The following is a 15,434-nucleotide window of genomic DNA, read 5'->3' as shown; positions in this document are numbered from 1 at the left end:
GCAAAAAAAAAAAAAAAAGAAGTATGTACAAAACCTCCTATTCTGTTTTCAAGTGGAAACAGCTGTGCCCTGTCACAAGGGAGAAACACAGAACAATAAGAAATAAAACACATTGTCAAAATGCCAGCAAAGTATCACCATGTCTGCACTTTACATATTGCAGTAATTAGCACCAATTCTGTGTCTATGTAAATAATGCATTGCTAGGGCACTATGTCATCACTGGCGTGGCTACAGCACTGACTACAAAATCCCAGCAATGAAGTGATCAGGCCAAGATGCACAAGACATTCCGACAGCACTCCTGACAGTATGAAGGTTACAAAAATGAATATTGTTTAACGTCCCATGTAAGAAAATGTTCTTAAATCAACACAACAAAAGTTTTTGAGAACAAATGAAAACACAAGCAAAGCATATAAACATTATAAATTGTCTCCACAACTTTAATAAAGTTGCTGCTCGTAAAAAGAATCGTAAAATGAAACATAATAAGAATAACAACACTTGTATTATTCTGCATTCACACGTGCTGTTTTTGGTGTGTTTCTTGCCGCAGCTTTGCTGTGGTTCTTATGTACTTTTGGCAAGTACTGCAGTAAAACACAGTATTTTAATGTAACAAAAAACATAAAATAGCAACAAAAGAAAAAATTTGAATAGAGCTTAAAATGCTTGATGATTCACACATAGTTTTATGATGCATATTTGCTGTTGCGCTAAGGCCCTTTGATGCACCTAATTTGTGAGTAGTTCTATGCAAACCATAAAAAATATAACGGCTTATAATTGCAGTCTTATGTAACTCCACATCCTTTGCTACCCCTCCTTAGTAACCCACAGATAGTAGGATATTTTTAACCAAGACTACTTGCAAAACTCACTCACTTTGTATTTTAGTTACATTTGGAGAAATGAAAAGTGGTTGCAAAAGTGCATACTCTTCAAAGGTTATGGGCAACTTTAGGTGTAATTTTTGATTACTGCATTCTACTTATTTTGGGCTAAAAATAATGTTTTAATTGGCCTTTATTAAAAATATTCATTAGTTTTTCTTCTACAGCTTTCAGTTTCAGTGCATTTGCAGACTAGCACGCTTTCCCCATCACACTGTCACGAGGGTGTCAAGAACCACGCCTGACTCCGTTATACCCGGGGTCAGGAAGTTGCAGCGGTTGGCTGCGCGCTCTATGTAAGATAGGGCTGTTTCCTTATGGTAGCTTTCTGGGTTTGCTTTGCAACCCTTTTTGGCTCACTCAGGGATCCGTAGCTCCTTCTCCTCAGCTGTTCCTTGTCCAGCACTCCCAACCTCCTTATATTCCCCTCTCACACTTCTCTGGTTGCCAGATATAGAGCTTCCTGCCTGGACTTCTATACTGACCCACTGGAGCTGTGTTGCTGCGTTCTCTGGTTGTTGATCCAGAACGCTACCCTCCGGATCCCTGTTGGACCTTTGTGGTCTGCTGTGGTCGCCCACCTGGGTTTATGTGTTTGTCTGTATTGTCTGTCCTCCTGGTGTTTCCCTCTTAGTGTCAGTGGTGCGGACTAGCGATCCCACCGGCCCGTTCACTATCTAGGGCTCATTTTAGGGAAAGCCAGGGTTTAGGCACGTGATCGCCGCACGGGTGAGGAACCCATCTAGGGACGTCAGGGCAGTCAGGTGCCAGCCGCAAGGTGAGTCAGGGGTCACCACCTTTCCCTCTCCCTTGGGCAGGGCTTTCCCTTTTCCCTCCCTGTGCGTGACACCGATCATTACATTATATCTGGCCCTTATTTTGTGTAGGTAAAAAAATAATAATAATGTTTTTACCTACTTAGAATCCAGTATGGATCCAATTGCTGCTCTGTCCAAACAATTTCATGGCCTGTCTTTGGAGGTGGCAGGATTGAAGGTGTCGGTCCTCCAGCAACAGCAGCAATTACAACTGACCGCAAGCCCAGCGGTTGCTACTGGTAACCAGGTTGTTGCGGAACCCAAGGTCCTTCTCCCTGACAGATTTTCTGGGGGAAGGGACAAGTTTTTGACATTCCGTGAGGCCTGTAAATTATATTTTTAACTGCGCCCTTAATCCTCTGGTAATGAAGAACAGCGGATGGGGGTTATTGTTTCCCTGTTGCAGGGGGACCCGCAGTCCTGGGCGTTCTCTTTACCCACTGATTCCCAGGCTCTTCGGTCAGGTGGATGAGTGTTTCGGGGCCTTGGGTCTCATATATGACGACCCTGACCGAGTCGCACTGGCTGAATCAAGATTACGGAGACTCCTACAAGGAGAGCGGCCGGTAGAGGAGTATTGCTCTGACTTCCGTAGGTGGGCTACGGATACCCAATGGAACGACCCGGCTCTCAGGAGTCAGTTCTGCTCTGGGTTATCCGAAAGGATTAAGGATGCACTTGCATTATACGAGACCCCCTTTTCCCTTGATGCGGTTATGTCCCTTTCTATCCGAATAGATAGATGCCTTAGGGACAGGTTGAAAAAACCGGAGCAATTGGTAACCCCTCCCAAGCAGCAGTTAGTCTGTACGGACTTAGATGAGCCTATGCAGCTAGGAGGAACCACTCGTCAGGTCCGTCCTCCTGAGGTTCGCCGTAGGCGTGGGGTTTGTTTTTTTTGTGGGGAGAGGGGTCATTTCATTAATGTCTGTCCTTCTTTCCTCAGAAACAAAAGACCGTCGGAAAACTACTAACCCCAGGCTGTGTGGAGGATATCAGCCGGGGGGTATATGTTTCCTCCATATGTACATTGCAATTTGTGTTGCCAGCGGTTATTGTTTTTGGTGTTAAGACGGAGACTATTTCTTTCTTTCTAGACAGTGGAGCAGGGGTAAATTTGATAGATGCCCATTTTGCCCGCACTATGGGTTTGTCTCTCTGTACGCTACAGAGACCTATTCCCATATTCGCTATTGATTCTGCTCCTCTGTCTCAGAGAAACCTCACCCACATTGTTCATAATTTACACCTTCGGGTAGGGGACCACCATAACGAGATGCTTTCATGTTATGTTCTGGAGGGGCTTCCCACTCTGGTAGTGCTGGGCCTTCCCTGGTTGGTAGCGCACAATCCAGTGGTGGATTGGCAGGCCAGGGAGATATCGGATTGGAGTGAGCATTGCAGAGAAAATTGCTTAAATAGCAATTGATTAGTCACCTCCATAACTACCCTACCTACATTTATTTCGGATTTTGAGGACGTTTTTTCTGAAAAGGGTTGTCGGAAGTTACCACCTCACCGTCCTTATGATTGCCCGGTTAACCTTATTCCCGGCGCAAAATTACCCAAGACCAGGTTATATAATCTTTCGGGTCCAGAGAGACAAGCCATGAAAGATTATATCTCCGAGAGCATGGCTAAGGGACACATCAGACCCTCTTCTTCACCCGTGGCTGCAGGGTTTTTCTTCGTTAAAAAGAAAGATGGGGGTCTGCGTCCTTGCCTAGATTTTCGCGAATTAAATCGGATAACCATCCGAGACCCATACCCTCTTCCTCTCATTCCTGACCTGTTTAACCAGATTGCGGGTGCTAGGTGGTTCTCCAAACTTGATCTTAGGGGGGCCTACAATCTGATTCGTATCAAGGAGGGGGATGAGTGGAAGACAGCTTTTAACACCCCTGAGGGGCATTATGAAAATCTAGTTATGCCTTTCGGTCTGACCAATGCTCCTGCTGTCTTTCAACATTTCGTTAATGACATTTTTAGTCATCTAATCGGCAGGTTTGTGGTAATATACCTAGATGATATTTTAATTTATTCGTCTGATCTGAGAACACATGAGGTGCATGTCAGACAAGTACTGCAGGTCCTACGGATGAATAAATTATATGCTAAAATTGAAAAATGTGTCTTCGCCGTTCAGGAGATACAATTCCTAGGTTATTTTTTATCTGCTTCAGGTTTCCGTATGGATCCTAGGAAGGTCCAGGCAATTTTAGATTGGGATCTTCCTGAGAACTTCAAAGCACTGCAACGGTTCTTGGGCTTCGCAAATTTCTATAGGAAATTCATTAAAAATGATTCAGTTATTGTAAAACCCCTTACTGACATGACTAGGAAGGGGACTGATTTTTCTAAATGGTCTGACGCCGCTAAACTTGCTTTTTCCTCTCTAAAAGAGAGGTTTACCTCGGCACCTGTACTAGTACAACCTGATGTCTCTCAGCCTTTTATTGTTGAAGTCGATGCGTCAGAGGTGGGAGTGGGGGCGGTGCTGTCTCAGGGTCCATCTCCTGGCAAATGGCGTCCTTGTGCTTTCTTTTCTAAAAAATTTCTGCAGCAGAAAAGAACTACGATATTGGCAATAGGGAACTATTAGCTATTAAACTAGCGTTTGAAGAATGGCGTCACTTTTTAGAGGGGGCAGTCCACCCCGAATCAGCTAAGCGTCTCACTCCTAGACAAGCTAGGTGGTCGCTATTTTTTACCAGGTTTAACTTTGTTATTACCTATCGTCCTGGGGCAAAGAATACCAAGGCTGATGCACTATCTCGTTGTTTCCCTGGAGGGGGTAATGTGAGTGATCCGGTACCCATTCTTCAAAGAGGAGTGGTTGTTTCTGCGGTACACTCTGTTCTGGAGGGGAAGGTGTTAGAGGCCCAGGGGGACACCCCGGTCTCTTGCCCCTCAGAGAAATTGTTTGTACCGTTGAACCTGCGTTTCGAATTATTAAAGGAACATCATAATTCGGCACTTGCTGGGCACCCAGGTAGTAAAGCAACCAACCTTGGAGCTATTGTCTCATCGTTTTTGGTGGCCAAGGTTGCGTCAGGATGTATTGGATTTTGTGTCTTCTTGTTCTACCTGTGCGCGTGCAAAAGTTTCGCATACACGTCCTGCAGGGTCTCTATTACCACTCGTCATTCCCAATAGACCATGGACACATCTGTCAATGGATTTTATCACTGACTTACCTTTGTCTGCGGGTAAAACAGTTATTTTGGTAGTAGTGGACAGGTTTAGCAAAATGGTACACTTCATTGCGTTACCCGCACTACCTAATGCTAAGACTCTTGCTCAGGTATTCATCAGTGAAATCGTGAAGCTTCACGGGGTCCCTTCCGATGTTGTTTCGGATCGGGGTACCCAGTTTATTTCTAAATTTTGGAAAGCTTTTTTTTCCCGTTTGGGGGTACACTTGTCGTTTTCCTCAGCTTTCCATCCTCAGTCGAATGGACAGACTGAGCGTACCAACCAAAACCTTGAGACATTTCTAAGATGTTTTGTGTCTGAAAACCAAGAGTTGTGGTCATCATATTTACCGTTAGCTGAGTTTGCCATAAATAATCGTCGTCAGGAATCCACTGGCAAGTCACCATTTCTTGGTGCATATGGTTTTCATCCCCAATTCTGTACTTTCAAAGAGGGGGGGTCTTCTGGGGTTCCCGAAGAGGAACGGTTTTCGTCATCTCTTTCATCGGTATGGCAGAAGGTGCAAGCTAACTTGAAAAATATGGGAGGTAAATACAAATGCATGGCTGATAAGAGACGGTCGCCAGGTCCGGACCTAGGAGTGAATGACTATGTGTGGTTGTCTACTAGGAATATTAAATTAAAGGTTCCCTCTTGGAAACTGGGTCCTAGGTTCATTAGCCCTTACAAAATTGTAGCCATCATCAACCCTGTGGCTTTTCGCCTGGAGCTACCTCAGACTTTTAAAATCCATAACGTCTTTCATAAGTCGTTACTCAAAAAATATGTTCCACCTCTAGAACCGTCAACGCTGCCACCCCCTCCTGTTGTTGTGGATGGTAATCTAGAGTTTCAGATATCCAAAATTGTTCATTCTTGTCGGGTCTGCCGCTCTCTTCAATATCTGTTGCATTGGAGAGGTTACGGTCCCGAGGAAAGAATGTGGGTTCCTGCGTCTGAGGTAAACGCCGACAGGCTAGTTCGGGCTTTTCATGCCTCTCATCCTGAGAGACCTGGTCCTGAGTGTCCGGAGGCCCCTCGTAGAGAGGGGGGTACTGTCACGAGGGTGTCAAGAACCACGCCTGACTCAGTTATACCCGGGGTCAGGAAGACGCAGCGGTTGGCTGCGCGCTCTATGTAAGATAGGGCTGTTTCCTTATGGTAGCTTTCTGGGTTTGCTTTGCAACCCTTTTTGGCTCACTCAGGGATCCGTAGCTCCTTCTCCTCAGCTGTTCCTTGTCCAGCACTCCCAACCTCCTTATATTCCCCTCTCACACTTCTCTGGTTGCCAGATATAGATCTTCCTGCCTGGACTTCTATACTGACCCACTGGAGCTGTGTTGCTGCGTTCTCTGGTTGTTGATCCAGAACGTTTCCCTCCGGATCCCTGTTGGACCTTTGTGGTCTGCTGTGGTCGCCCACCTGGGTTTATGTGTTTGTCTGTATTGTCTGTCCTCTCCCTGGTGTTTCCCTCTTCGTGTCAGTGGTGCGGACTAGCGATCCCACCGGCCCGTTCACTATCTAGGGCTCATTTTAGGGAAAGCCAGGGTTTAGGCACGTGATCGCCGCACGGGTGAGGAACCCGTCTAGGGACGTCAGGGCAGTCAGGTGCCAGCCGCAAGGTGAGTCAGGGGTCACCACCTTTCCCTCTCCCTTGGGCAGGGCTTTCCCTCCTTGTGCGTGACGCCGGTCATTACACACACTGAATGGGTCAGAGGAGTCTGTCGGCTGGATCTGTAGCCCCCTGATCTACTAACAGCACATAAACATTCATTTAAGCCATATTCTTATCATTTGATATGAATCGAGCTATAATGCATGTCTATAATGCAGCTGTCAGGAGTTCAGAGAGAAGGGCTACAGCTCGACAGCTTTCTAGTCTGACCTACAGAGAACGGAAAATATTGAAACCTGTCGCAAGAGAATTTCGCCGTGATGAGTAGGCTTTCCTAGTGGCACTGGTAATATTGCTTTGGTGAGATGGTATCAGAAGCAGGCCATTTTTACACAACATGAGCACTTCATGGGCTCCTTTCAGCTAACTTTACGTAAAAACCCTGAACACCTCCTTTAAGTTGAATCCCCTTTAAAGGAGTTCTCTCAAGCAGTGTTGAAAGGAGCCAATATGGACAATCACAATACACAGTATGTGCCTTTAGCTTTCTTTACCTGATAAATACCATTTTCTGAAGTGAGACAACCCTTTTAGTATCTAAAAAACTGAAATTCTTCATTGCCCTGAATAAGCTCTTTAAACAGCTGATTGCCGGAAGTTGGACCCCCACTGATCAGATAATCAGCCACTCCATGACTGGGCCACAATTTTGCCTTTTTGGCCTAGTTGAAATCATCATTTATTTGACCCTTCTTCTGATCTGTCAGAAGGAAGGAAAAATAAGACGCACAATGGATCCTGTCTGTGTAACAGCTGTAAGACCTGTCTCATCAGAATTGGCTTATGATTTGGTAGCCAAAAGCAGGAGTGGGTAAAAAACACAGAAGACATGCAAATATTCCATTCATGTGTCATCTCTGATTTGATTCCACTTCTGTTTTTTTTTTTGCTTTAGCAATACTGATGGATTACTGACCAAACGCTGACCGAGTGAAGGCGGATGCTTAACAGACAGGATCCGTTTCTTTGGGGGGTTTTGTTCTGACAAATCAGAGGAAGGGCAAAATAATCAGTAACGTCAACACAAACTTACTGCTGAAACCCTCTCCACTCTGTCAGGGGGGTTCTACTTGTATAAGCGTTTAATAGAACAGGTTCTGTAGACATCTATGTGGAATCAGCTGACGACGGTGTATAAGGAGTGCGCTCTTTCACGCTACAGTAGGATCTTGGGCCTCTGCACGGTTCTTTATACCTGGCGCTAACATCGACCTGTAAGGCTGAATTCACACTTGAGTTATATGGTCAGATTTGGCCTGTAACTGCCCAAATAAGTGAAGTGTTCAGTGATTCTAAGAGCGACGCCTGTCATCTGCATGTCAAACTGACTCACAGTATTGTTTCATTACCACAGCAGACTCCCTAGGCGTGTTACTGCAAGGCACAGTGTTCTACACCCCTATAAAGGCTCTCTGCAGCCTGGAAATAGCAGTTTTTTAATGCAAATAAATTCGGATCGAATCAAAGCTTTTCAGAAAATTCGGCAAATCGGCGTAATCGATTTTTTGAGAAATTCTAACGATGACCTATCCTTAGGATATGTTATCAATATGTACTAGTTGCACAACCCCTTTAATGATAGAAATGTATACCCCTTGTAGTAGGTCAAGCACATAAAAACTTTTGTTCTGCTTGAGGAGATGAAACCTAAAAATGCAATTTCCACTACTCCAATCAGCTAGAATAAGGACATTTATAGACTACAATCTTTCGTTTTCTTTTTTCATGGCTACTTTTCCAATCACTGATGATTTTTTTTTTTACCATAAAACAATTTTCTGATTGAGTACAGTACAAATAAAACTGTTCTCTTGAAATGTAATGTAATTCCACCCACAGCTTCCTCCTGAAATGAAAGGGAATTATACTGCGTGACTGGTTTAATCATTTCAGGCTACAAAACGGAAGAAATTAAAAGCTAAATAACGGATTGACTTGTTTAAAATAAATCCTTTGTATCTGCCCTTCATGAAACACTAAGCAAACTAGCAGAGTAATGTGTAAGGGGTCCCTGATTTAAGGTGCATTTGCCACAGCAGACAGAGTTCATTGGATATGAAAGCCTGTTAGCTTGTGGCTTAGACGCTATGCTGGGACTTTATCATGAGAGTAATATTTGAAGTCATTTTACTTAAGACTGATGTATCAAAAGTCGCTTATTGTGGATCATTTACTGTGCTCTTATATGCAAGAAACTAGTGTAAAATAGTCTCAAAAGCTTGAGATTTTTTACAATTATTTTAAGTTGCACTTAAAGTCATATTTTTTTATTTGCTAGTTTATTACAGCTAGGCAAGTATACCTGAGTTAGTTTGTCAATGATTGTCAAACGATCGGTAATTACCTTATAAAAACAGCTTTCATTTATGTCCCCTGTCTTTTTCCACTGGTCCCTTAAAAGACCGCTGCTAGTGCTTTTCTGTCTTCCCTTTAGTGTAAACAAGGGGCGGTCCTTCACACTGCATGCATTAGGCTTCAGAGTGAGGAGGCGTGTATCTCAGTTATCCAATCTGATTGGTTGGCAGGAAGCTGCTAGCTACAGCAAGTGTGTATGGGAAATGAAGGAAGGCAGTTTAGGCCTCATAGAACTGGCAGAGAAGCCATCTTGAGAAGATTTTCACATTGTACGAGGTTAAAACAGCCTTAACTAAGGGAAAAACTCAAGAAAAACTGTGGTATGTAAATAAACTAAAGATTGTATGAATTTATGAATAATGCTGCAGCAGCAGTAACACATGCTAAAATTGATTTTTTTATGAAAATATGACAGGTACACTTTAAATTTAGAGCAACTGGCGTTTCCAGCCTTGCCCCTTTCTGAAGTGGGGGTGGGGGCATGGCGTGGCTGGAGCCATAGGCCCCAGAGCATTCATTATTATTTAGACCAGTTTACTGGTGTTTGTTAAATATGGAGCATCTAGAAATGCTACTCCAATTTTCTGGACCACCCTGCTACTTTTTTATGAGTTTTTAAAAATTCCCAGTGAATAATCTGGAGTGAAACTCATTAATATAGTTAAGAGCAACCACTTTACCACCTACTTTTCAAAATAGTGACTGGTGCAAAAATGCAAAGAAGTCACAAAGGTTTTGCACATGGGACCTCCCAAAAAGTTACAAAAGCACTATTTTGATTGGGACTTTTGGAAGACAGAATTCTGTTATATCTTCTGACCCTGGGTTAAGATATAATCTCCATATCATCATATATTTAAATATTGATCTGTATTTTTAAAATCATGTGCAGGGTTGGATGTGCACAGTAGATCCTCTTGTGTGGGCCCAGAAGTGGGAAGAGCACCTCCTTATGGGAAAATGTATAGATGAATACAGTGAACAATGCATATCTACTGTGAGACTGACAGGAGGACATCCAGGCAAAGACATGGGAAGACTGTATGGAGATGTTGAGAGAAGGTCACTGCAATGTTCTTTATTTTGCAAGAGTAGAGAACATCTTCAAGCCATACTTTGAATACAGCTATTCTGGCCATTGGACCTCAAACAGTGCAGAATGCTCTGAGTGATCCATCCACCCATGCTTCTAAAAATGCCTGTCTTACAGTTAGGTCCAGAAATATAAAATATGGACAATAATACAAGTTTTGCCATTTTAGCTGTTTACTAAAACATACAAGATACAGTTATATAATCAGTATGAGCTTGAAGTGCGGACTCTCAGCTGTAATTTGAGGGCATTCATATCCTAATTGGAAGGGATTAGGAATTACAGCTCTTTAATATGTAGCTGCCTCTTTTTCAAGGCACCAAAGGTAATTGGACAATTATCTCAAAAGCTATTTAATGGGCTGCATCGGCTATTCCTTCATTAATCTATCATCAATTAGGCAGGTAAAAGGTCTGGAGTTGATTCCAGGTGTGGCATTTGCATTTAGAAGCTGTTGCTGTGAACCCACAACGTTTGGTCAAAGGAGCTCTCAATGGAAGTGAAACAGACCATTATTAGGCAAAAAAAAAAAAAAAAATGAAATCCATCACATTGTGGAAATGTTAGGTGTAGCCAAATCAACAGTTTGGCACATACTGGCAAAAAAAAAAAAAAAGAGCGCACCGGTGAGCTTGGGAACTCAAAAAGGCCTGGATGTCCACAGTAGACAATAGTGGTGTAGGATCACAGAATCCTTCCCATGGTGAAGAAAAACCCCTCTACAACATCCAGCCAAGTGAAGAACACTCTCCAGGAAGTAGATGCATTAGTATCTAAGTCTACTTTAAAGAGAAGACTTTGTGAGAGCAAATACAGACAGTTCACCACAAGGTGCAAATCATTCGGCTTCAGAAATAGAAAAACCAAATTAGACTTTGCCAAAAAAACATGTAAAGAAACCAGCCAAGTTCTCAAACAGCATTTTTTGACAGATGAAACTAAGATCAACCTGTACCAAAATTATGGGAAGAAGAAAGTATGGAGTAAGTTTGGAATGGCTCATAATCCAAAGCACACCACACCCTCTGTAAAACATGGTGGAGACAGTGTGATGGCATAGGCATGCATGGCTTCTAATGACACTGGGTCACTAGTGTTTATTGATGATGTGAATGAAGACAGAAGCAGCCGGATGAATTCTGAAATTTACAGGGATATACTTTCTGCTCAAATTCAACCAAATGCAGCTAGGTTGATTGAATGGCGCTTCACAGTACAGATGGACAATGACCCAAAACCTACTGCAAAAGCAACCCAGGAGTGTTTTAAGGCAAAGAAGTGGAATATTCTGCAATGGCTGAGTCAATCTCCAGATGTCAACCTGATTGAGCATACCCCGTGGAGTGATCCTGGAAGTGGAGCTTCTGCTGTGTTAATGATGAGGTTGAGACACAGGCAGAGCGCTTCCTCCCCTTTCTCTGTTATGGCTGATGGGACAAAAATAGGGGTATAGCTTAGCTAATGAGCTGAGCCAGACAGCTAGAACCTTCATCACATCATTGACACAGAAAGGAAAAAGCTAATGACTGTGCCCTGAAATGTCATTGATAAATCAACAGAAGCTCCACTCCTGGGCCCATACAATGTGATCTAAAGTCAGGCAATCTGTAGAGTTATCATAAGTTTAACATGACAGCTAGCATCTGACCATTCTGAAAGGCTACACCATTGTTTAAAATTCCACATTTTTTTTTTATCATCCCCCCTCCCCACTGTTTCATCTCCTCCCAGTCTCATCTTAACCATTTTAACTGTGACAATGTAGAATGAAATGCAGCATAACTTACCACCTGAAGCAGGGCCAGATAACCTGCCCCAACATTATCAAAGTTGACTTTGACTTTTGTCCAGTAGGCTTCTGTTGCATTCATTAATTCACACATTGTCTTGTTGTCTACAATAGACACATCCAGTTCCGTCTTGTTCTCAGCATACACACATTTTCCGAATTTTCCAGCAAATAAATTCACCCCCATGATGCTAAAAATTAGCCAAAAAATGAGGCACACCAGCAGGACATTCATGATGGATGGGATAGCCCCAATTAAGGCATTCACTACGACCTTGAAGTGGAACAAAATATAATTAGTCAGTAATTATTACAAAGAAACACAAAAAAATATAAAGTACTAATATTATAATACACAGACCAGAAAGCTTGATTTTATATTCAACAAATGGAGATGTCTTACAAGTAGGCACTGCAGAACGGACACTATAAATGTATTTTCTAAATTTACTAGAATGAGGTCAAACTATAAAATAAATGCTGCTCCAATAAAATCAAGCTTTATGGGTCTTTATAGTCCAACACATTTTATGACATATATTCACTCTGTTACAGTAGTAAAGATTTATAAAGAAAACAAAATTGATATTTGCAGGCGACAAACATTATACATTACTAAATTAATGTAATTAGTAGGCAATAGGTCTATTACTCTCGGGACCAATGTCTGCATAAGACAACCCATGCAGCAGGTTTACAGAGTCCAAGCGTCAGGAAGATTATTGGGCTTGAACGCTACTACGAATGCTAGTTTCCAATAATCTGCCTGTGTAAATGTACTGCCAATCACCTGATGAATGAGCAAAACGCTTAATTATCTGGTGTAATGATCTTTCATGCAGCCCATAAAATCATTTTTTCTGAGCAGTTGATTGTGCTGTGTGAACAACCTACTGTCCAGAAACAATGCATCTGTAGGGGGACGAGGCAGTAGCCATGTTAATGCAGCTCTTACCTCCACTGGAAAATCCAGGAAAAGATATATATGACATTATCAGAATGGGTCATCAGTATCAGATCTATGGGGGTGTGACACTTGGGACCCCCGTCTCTTCCTAGACCAGGGACAGCACTGTACATTGGTCACATGGCTTACTTCCAGCTCAGCCCCATTCAGGTCAATGGGGCCGAGCTGCAATACCAAACTCTGCCACTATAGGATGTACGGCACTGTCCTTGGAAAGCTGCCGGGAGCTGGCTATGCTCACCAGAGCTCCGGTGAGTGCAGCGGCTCCCTGAAACAGCTGATTGGCGGGGGTGCTAAGCCTAGGACCTCCGCTGATGTGATAACGATGACCTATCCAGAGGATAGGTCACAATTATAATTTCCTGGATAACCCCTTTAATAATCATTTTTAGATTTTTTTATTTAGTTAGGTCTAATACATACATTTATCTTCTGCAAATGTTCAACTGTAATCATTGCTGGTTGGAGAAAAAAAGTTGCATTCATAAGTAATCATACATGAGAAGAGACACAAATGACTTTAGGTCATGGCTTGTTTTAAAAAAAGCAGTGGTGTACATGGGGGGGGGGGGGGGGCAGAGGTAGCAGTTGTACTTGGGCTTTGGTGCCTGGGGTTACCAAAAGGATCTTCTGTCATGTTATGCTTCTAGCAGGAGGTGTTGACATGAGGATACAGTTCTTTGGAAAACCACCAATAATAATAAGAAATTGCATACTTATGGCAGACTATTAGAAGTGGACATGAGCCCTCTAAGGTAAGGGGAATGGATTTCAGTGGGGTTTTTGTCCTGTGATAACTAAAGAATATAAGGGGTATGTCTACCAGTCACTGGATAGATGATGAAAATTGAGGGATGGAATAACCCATTTATATATAGACAGGAAGATGTTATACTGTGGGTAGCACACTGTACAATGGAATCTCATGTAGCCAGGATATTAGATTTTTCAATATTTATTTAAATTAGGATAAGAGTAAGCAATAAGACCATAGACTAATTCAAGCATTAAGTGTCTCTTCATCACACAATGCAATTCCACATGTTACAGGGACTGTACAGCCCATGGTAAAAATGAATATAAATATTTCTTTCCATGAAAAACAGAAATATCATATAGTGTAAAATCACAAGCTGTTCATTAGAATATGTCATGGCCACTGATCAAGTCATACTTCCTCTAGCCTATCACTTGTTCTATACATCAAATATGGAATTCGCCAGGTACTGATGTAAGGCTAACAGATCTTTGGTGTCCGGCCATGTCTGCATGACCACTTATAGTCACATCAATCAAATTCCTGGTGGAAATATACCTAATTCCTATTAAACCAGATACTTAATGACCATGGCCACAACATATCCAAGAGTAGTTTGTGAAGGATCTGCAGTACAAGTCAAGATACATGCTAAATACATTCAATTAGTGACATGAAATCTACCATAATGTTTCTTTACAAAAGTCAACTGGCATTGTCCACCGTTCATGAGCAATACGTTTCCCTTCGTGGTTACATAAAGACAAGACTTACACCAGCAGTTCTCAAACTTGTCATTTACTGGGTACACTATCAGACAATCCTGAGCCTTACATCATAACTATGACCTCAATGTGAGAGAAAATTGGTCTGGTGACTCATGACAATGGCAATTGTTGGGCTACTTTTCTTTTCCCCATAGGTAAATATTGAGGTTGCATGAGTCACAGTAATGGTATAATTTTACTGCCACTCTTGGGTGACCAAATGTCACCATGGAGTCCTGGCCTTAAAAGAGGAACGGGGAAAATGAAGTATTAGAACATGTATCTATCTACGGTATAACTGAGGCTAGTTGTCCATATTAACAGTGAGGCCCAGTAAAAGAGTTTGAGATCTGTCGACTAAAACAATCATAGTAATGTATTAGGTAAATAAAAAGCCACATTAAAAGGTGCACTACAAAGTTCAATCATTTAGACATTCATTTCATAATCCATTAAACATTAATACGTGGACACTGCAAAAAAAGACGATCATAAAATGGACAAGCGATTCCACGCGATAGGTTAGTTATCCTCGGTAAAATGCAAACTGTACTTGTATTATTGGTCAAATGTTATTATACCATTTGTAAGATCTACTGTACTGTATATGGCGACAAGTTAGAAGGCGACATTATACCCATTCAGTTACAGAGCTCCTATGTTCAGTGAGCTGCTTAAAGTGTAATTGTTGTTCCAGGTATTTTTTGAGAATAAGTTGCCATGCGGGTGTACATGAGGAATAACACTACTTCTGGACATAATATGACTGGCATCTTTAGCACTTAGCTTGATTCATGTCTGCCCATACACAGGACATGGATAAAATAAGAATAATCCTATCCTTCGGTGAGCAGTGAATTGAGAGATGGTAAAGGGGGAGACGAGGAGAGGAGCCTGATAAGAGGAGAAAGAAACATCTTTCTGTGATACGATATATTACAAAGTTTCTTATATTTGCCTGTATTATTCTTTTATATTTTTTTTTTTTAATTACTCTTTAAAGAGGCTGTCTCACTAATTTACAACCTATTTCCATATGTGCATATGACCTTCATGCAGGGAGCTTGAGTGACCCCTCTATGTGAAGAGCTACTATACTATGTCTCAACTGTTTCCACTTTG

General features: G+C 42.2%; 1 protein-coding gene across 2 annotated transcripts in view; it reads right to left on the bottom strand.

The window, feature by feature from the left end:
• LOC122941149 (sodium channel protein type 5 subunit alpha-like) overlaps nt 1-15,434 on the bottom strand; it is a 245,311-nt gene that overhangs the window by 42,222 nt on the left and 187,655 nt on the right. For both annotated transcript variants that reach the window (XM_044298180.1, XM_044298181.1), the window contains one exon: nt 11,820-12,095. In XM_044298180.1, coding sequence (XP_044154115.1) covers nt 11,820-12,095 — 276 coding nt within the window. The remainder of the gene's footprint in view (nt 1-11,819; nt 12,096-15,434) is intronic.

This window comes from Bufo gargarizans, chromosome 6, assembly GCF_014858855.1.
Source record: "Bufo gargarizans isolate SCDJY-AF-19 chromosome 6, ASM1485885v1, whole genome shotgun sequence".
Classification (NCBI taxonomy): domain Eukaryota; kingdom Metazoa; phylum Chordata; class Amphibia; order Anura; family Bufonidae; genus Bufo; species Bufo gargarizans.
Note: the sequence above shows the minus strand (reverse complement) of the source record. Positions and strands in the feature narration are given on the sequence as shown.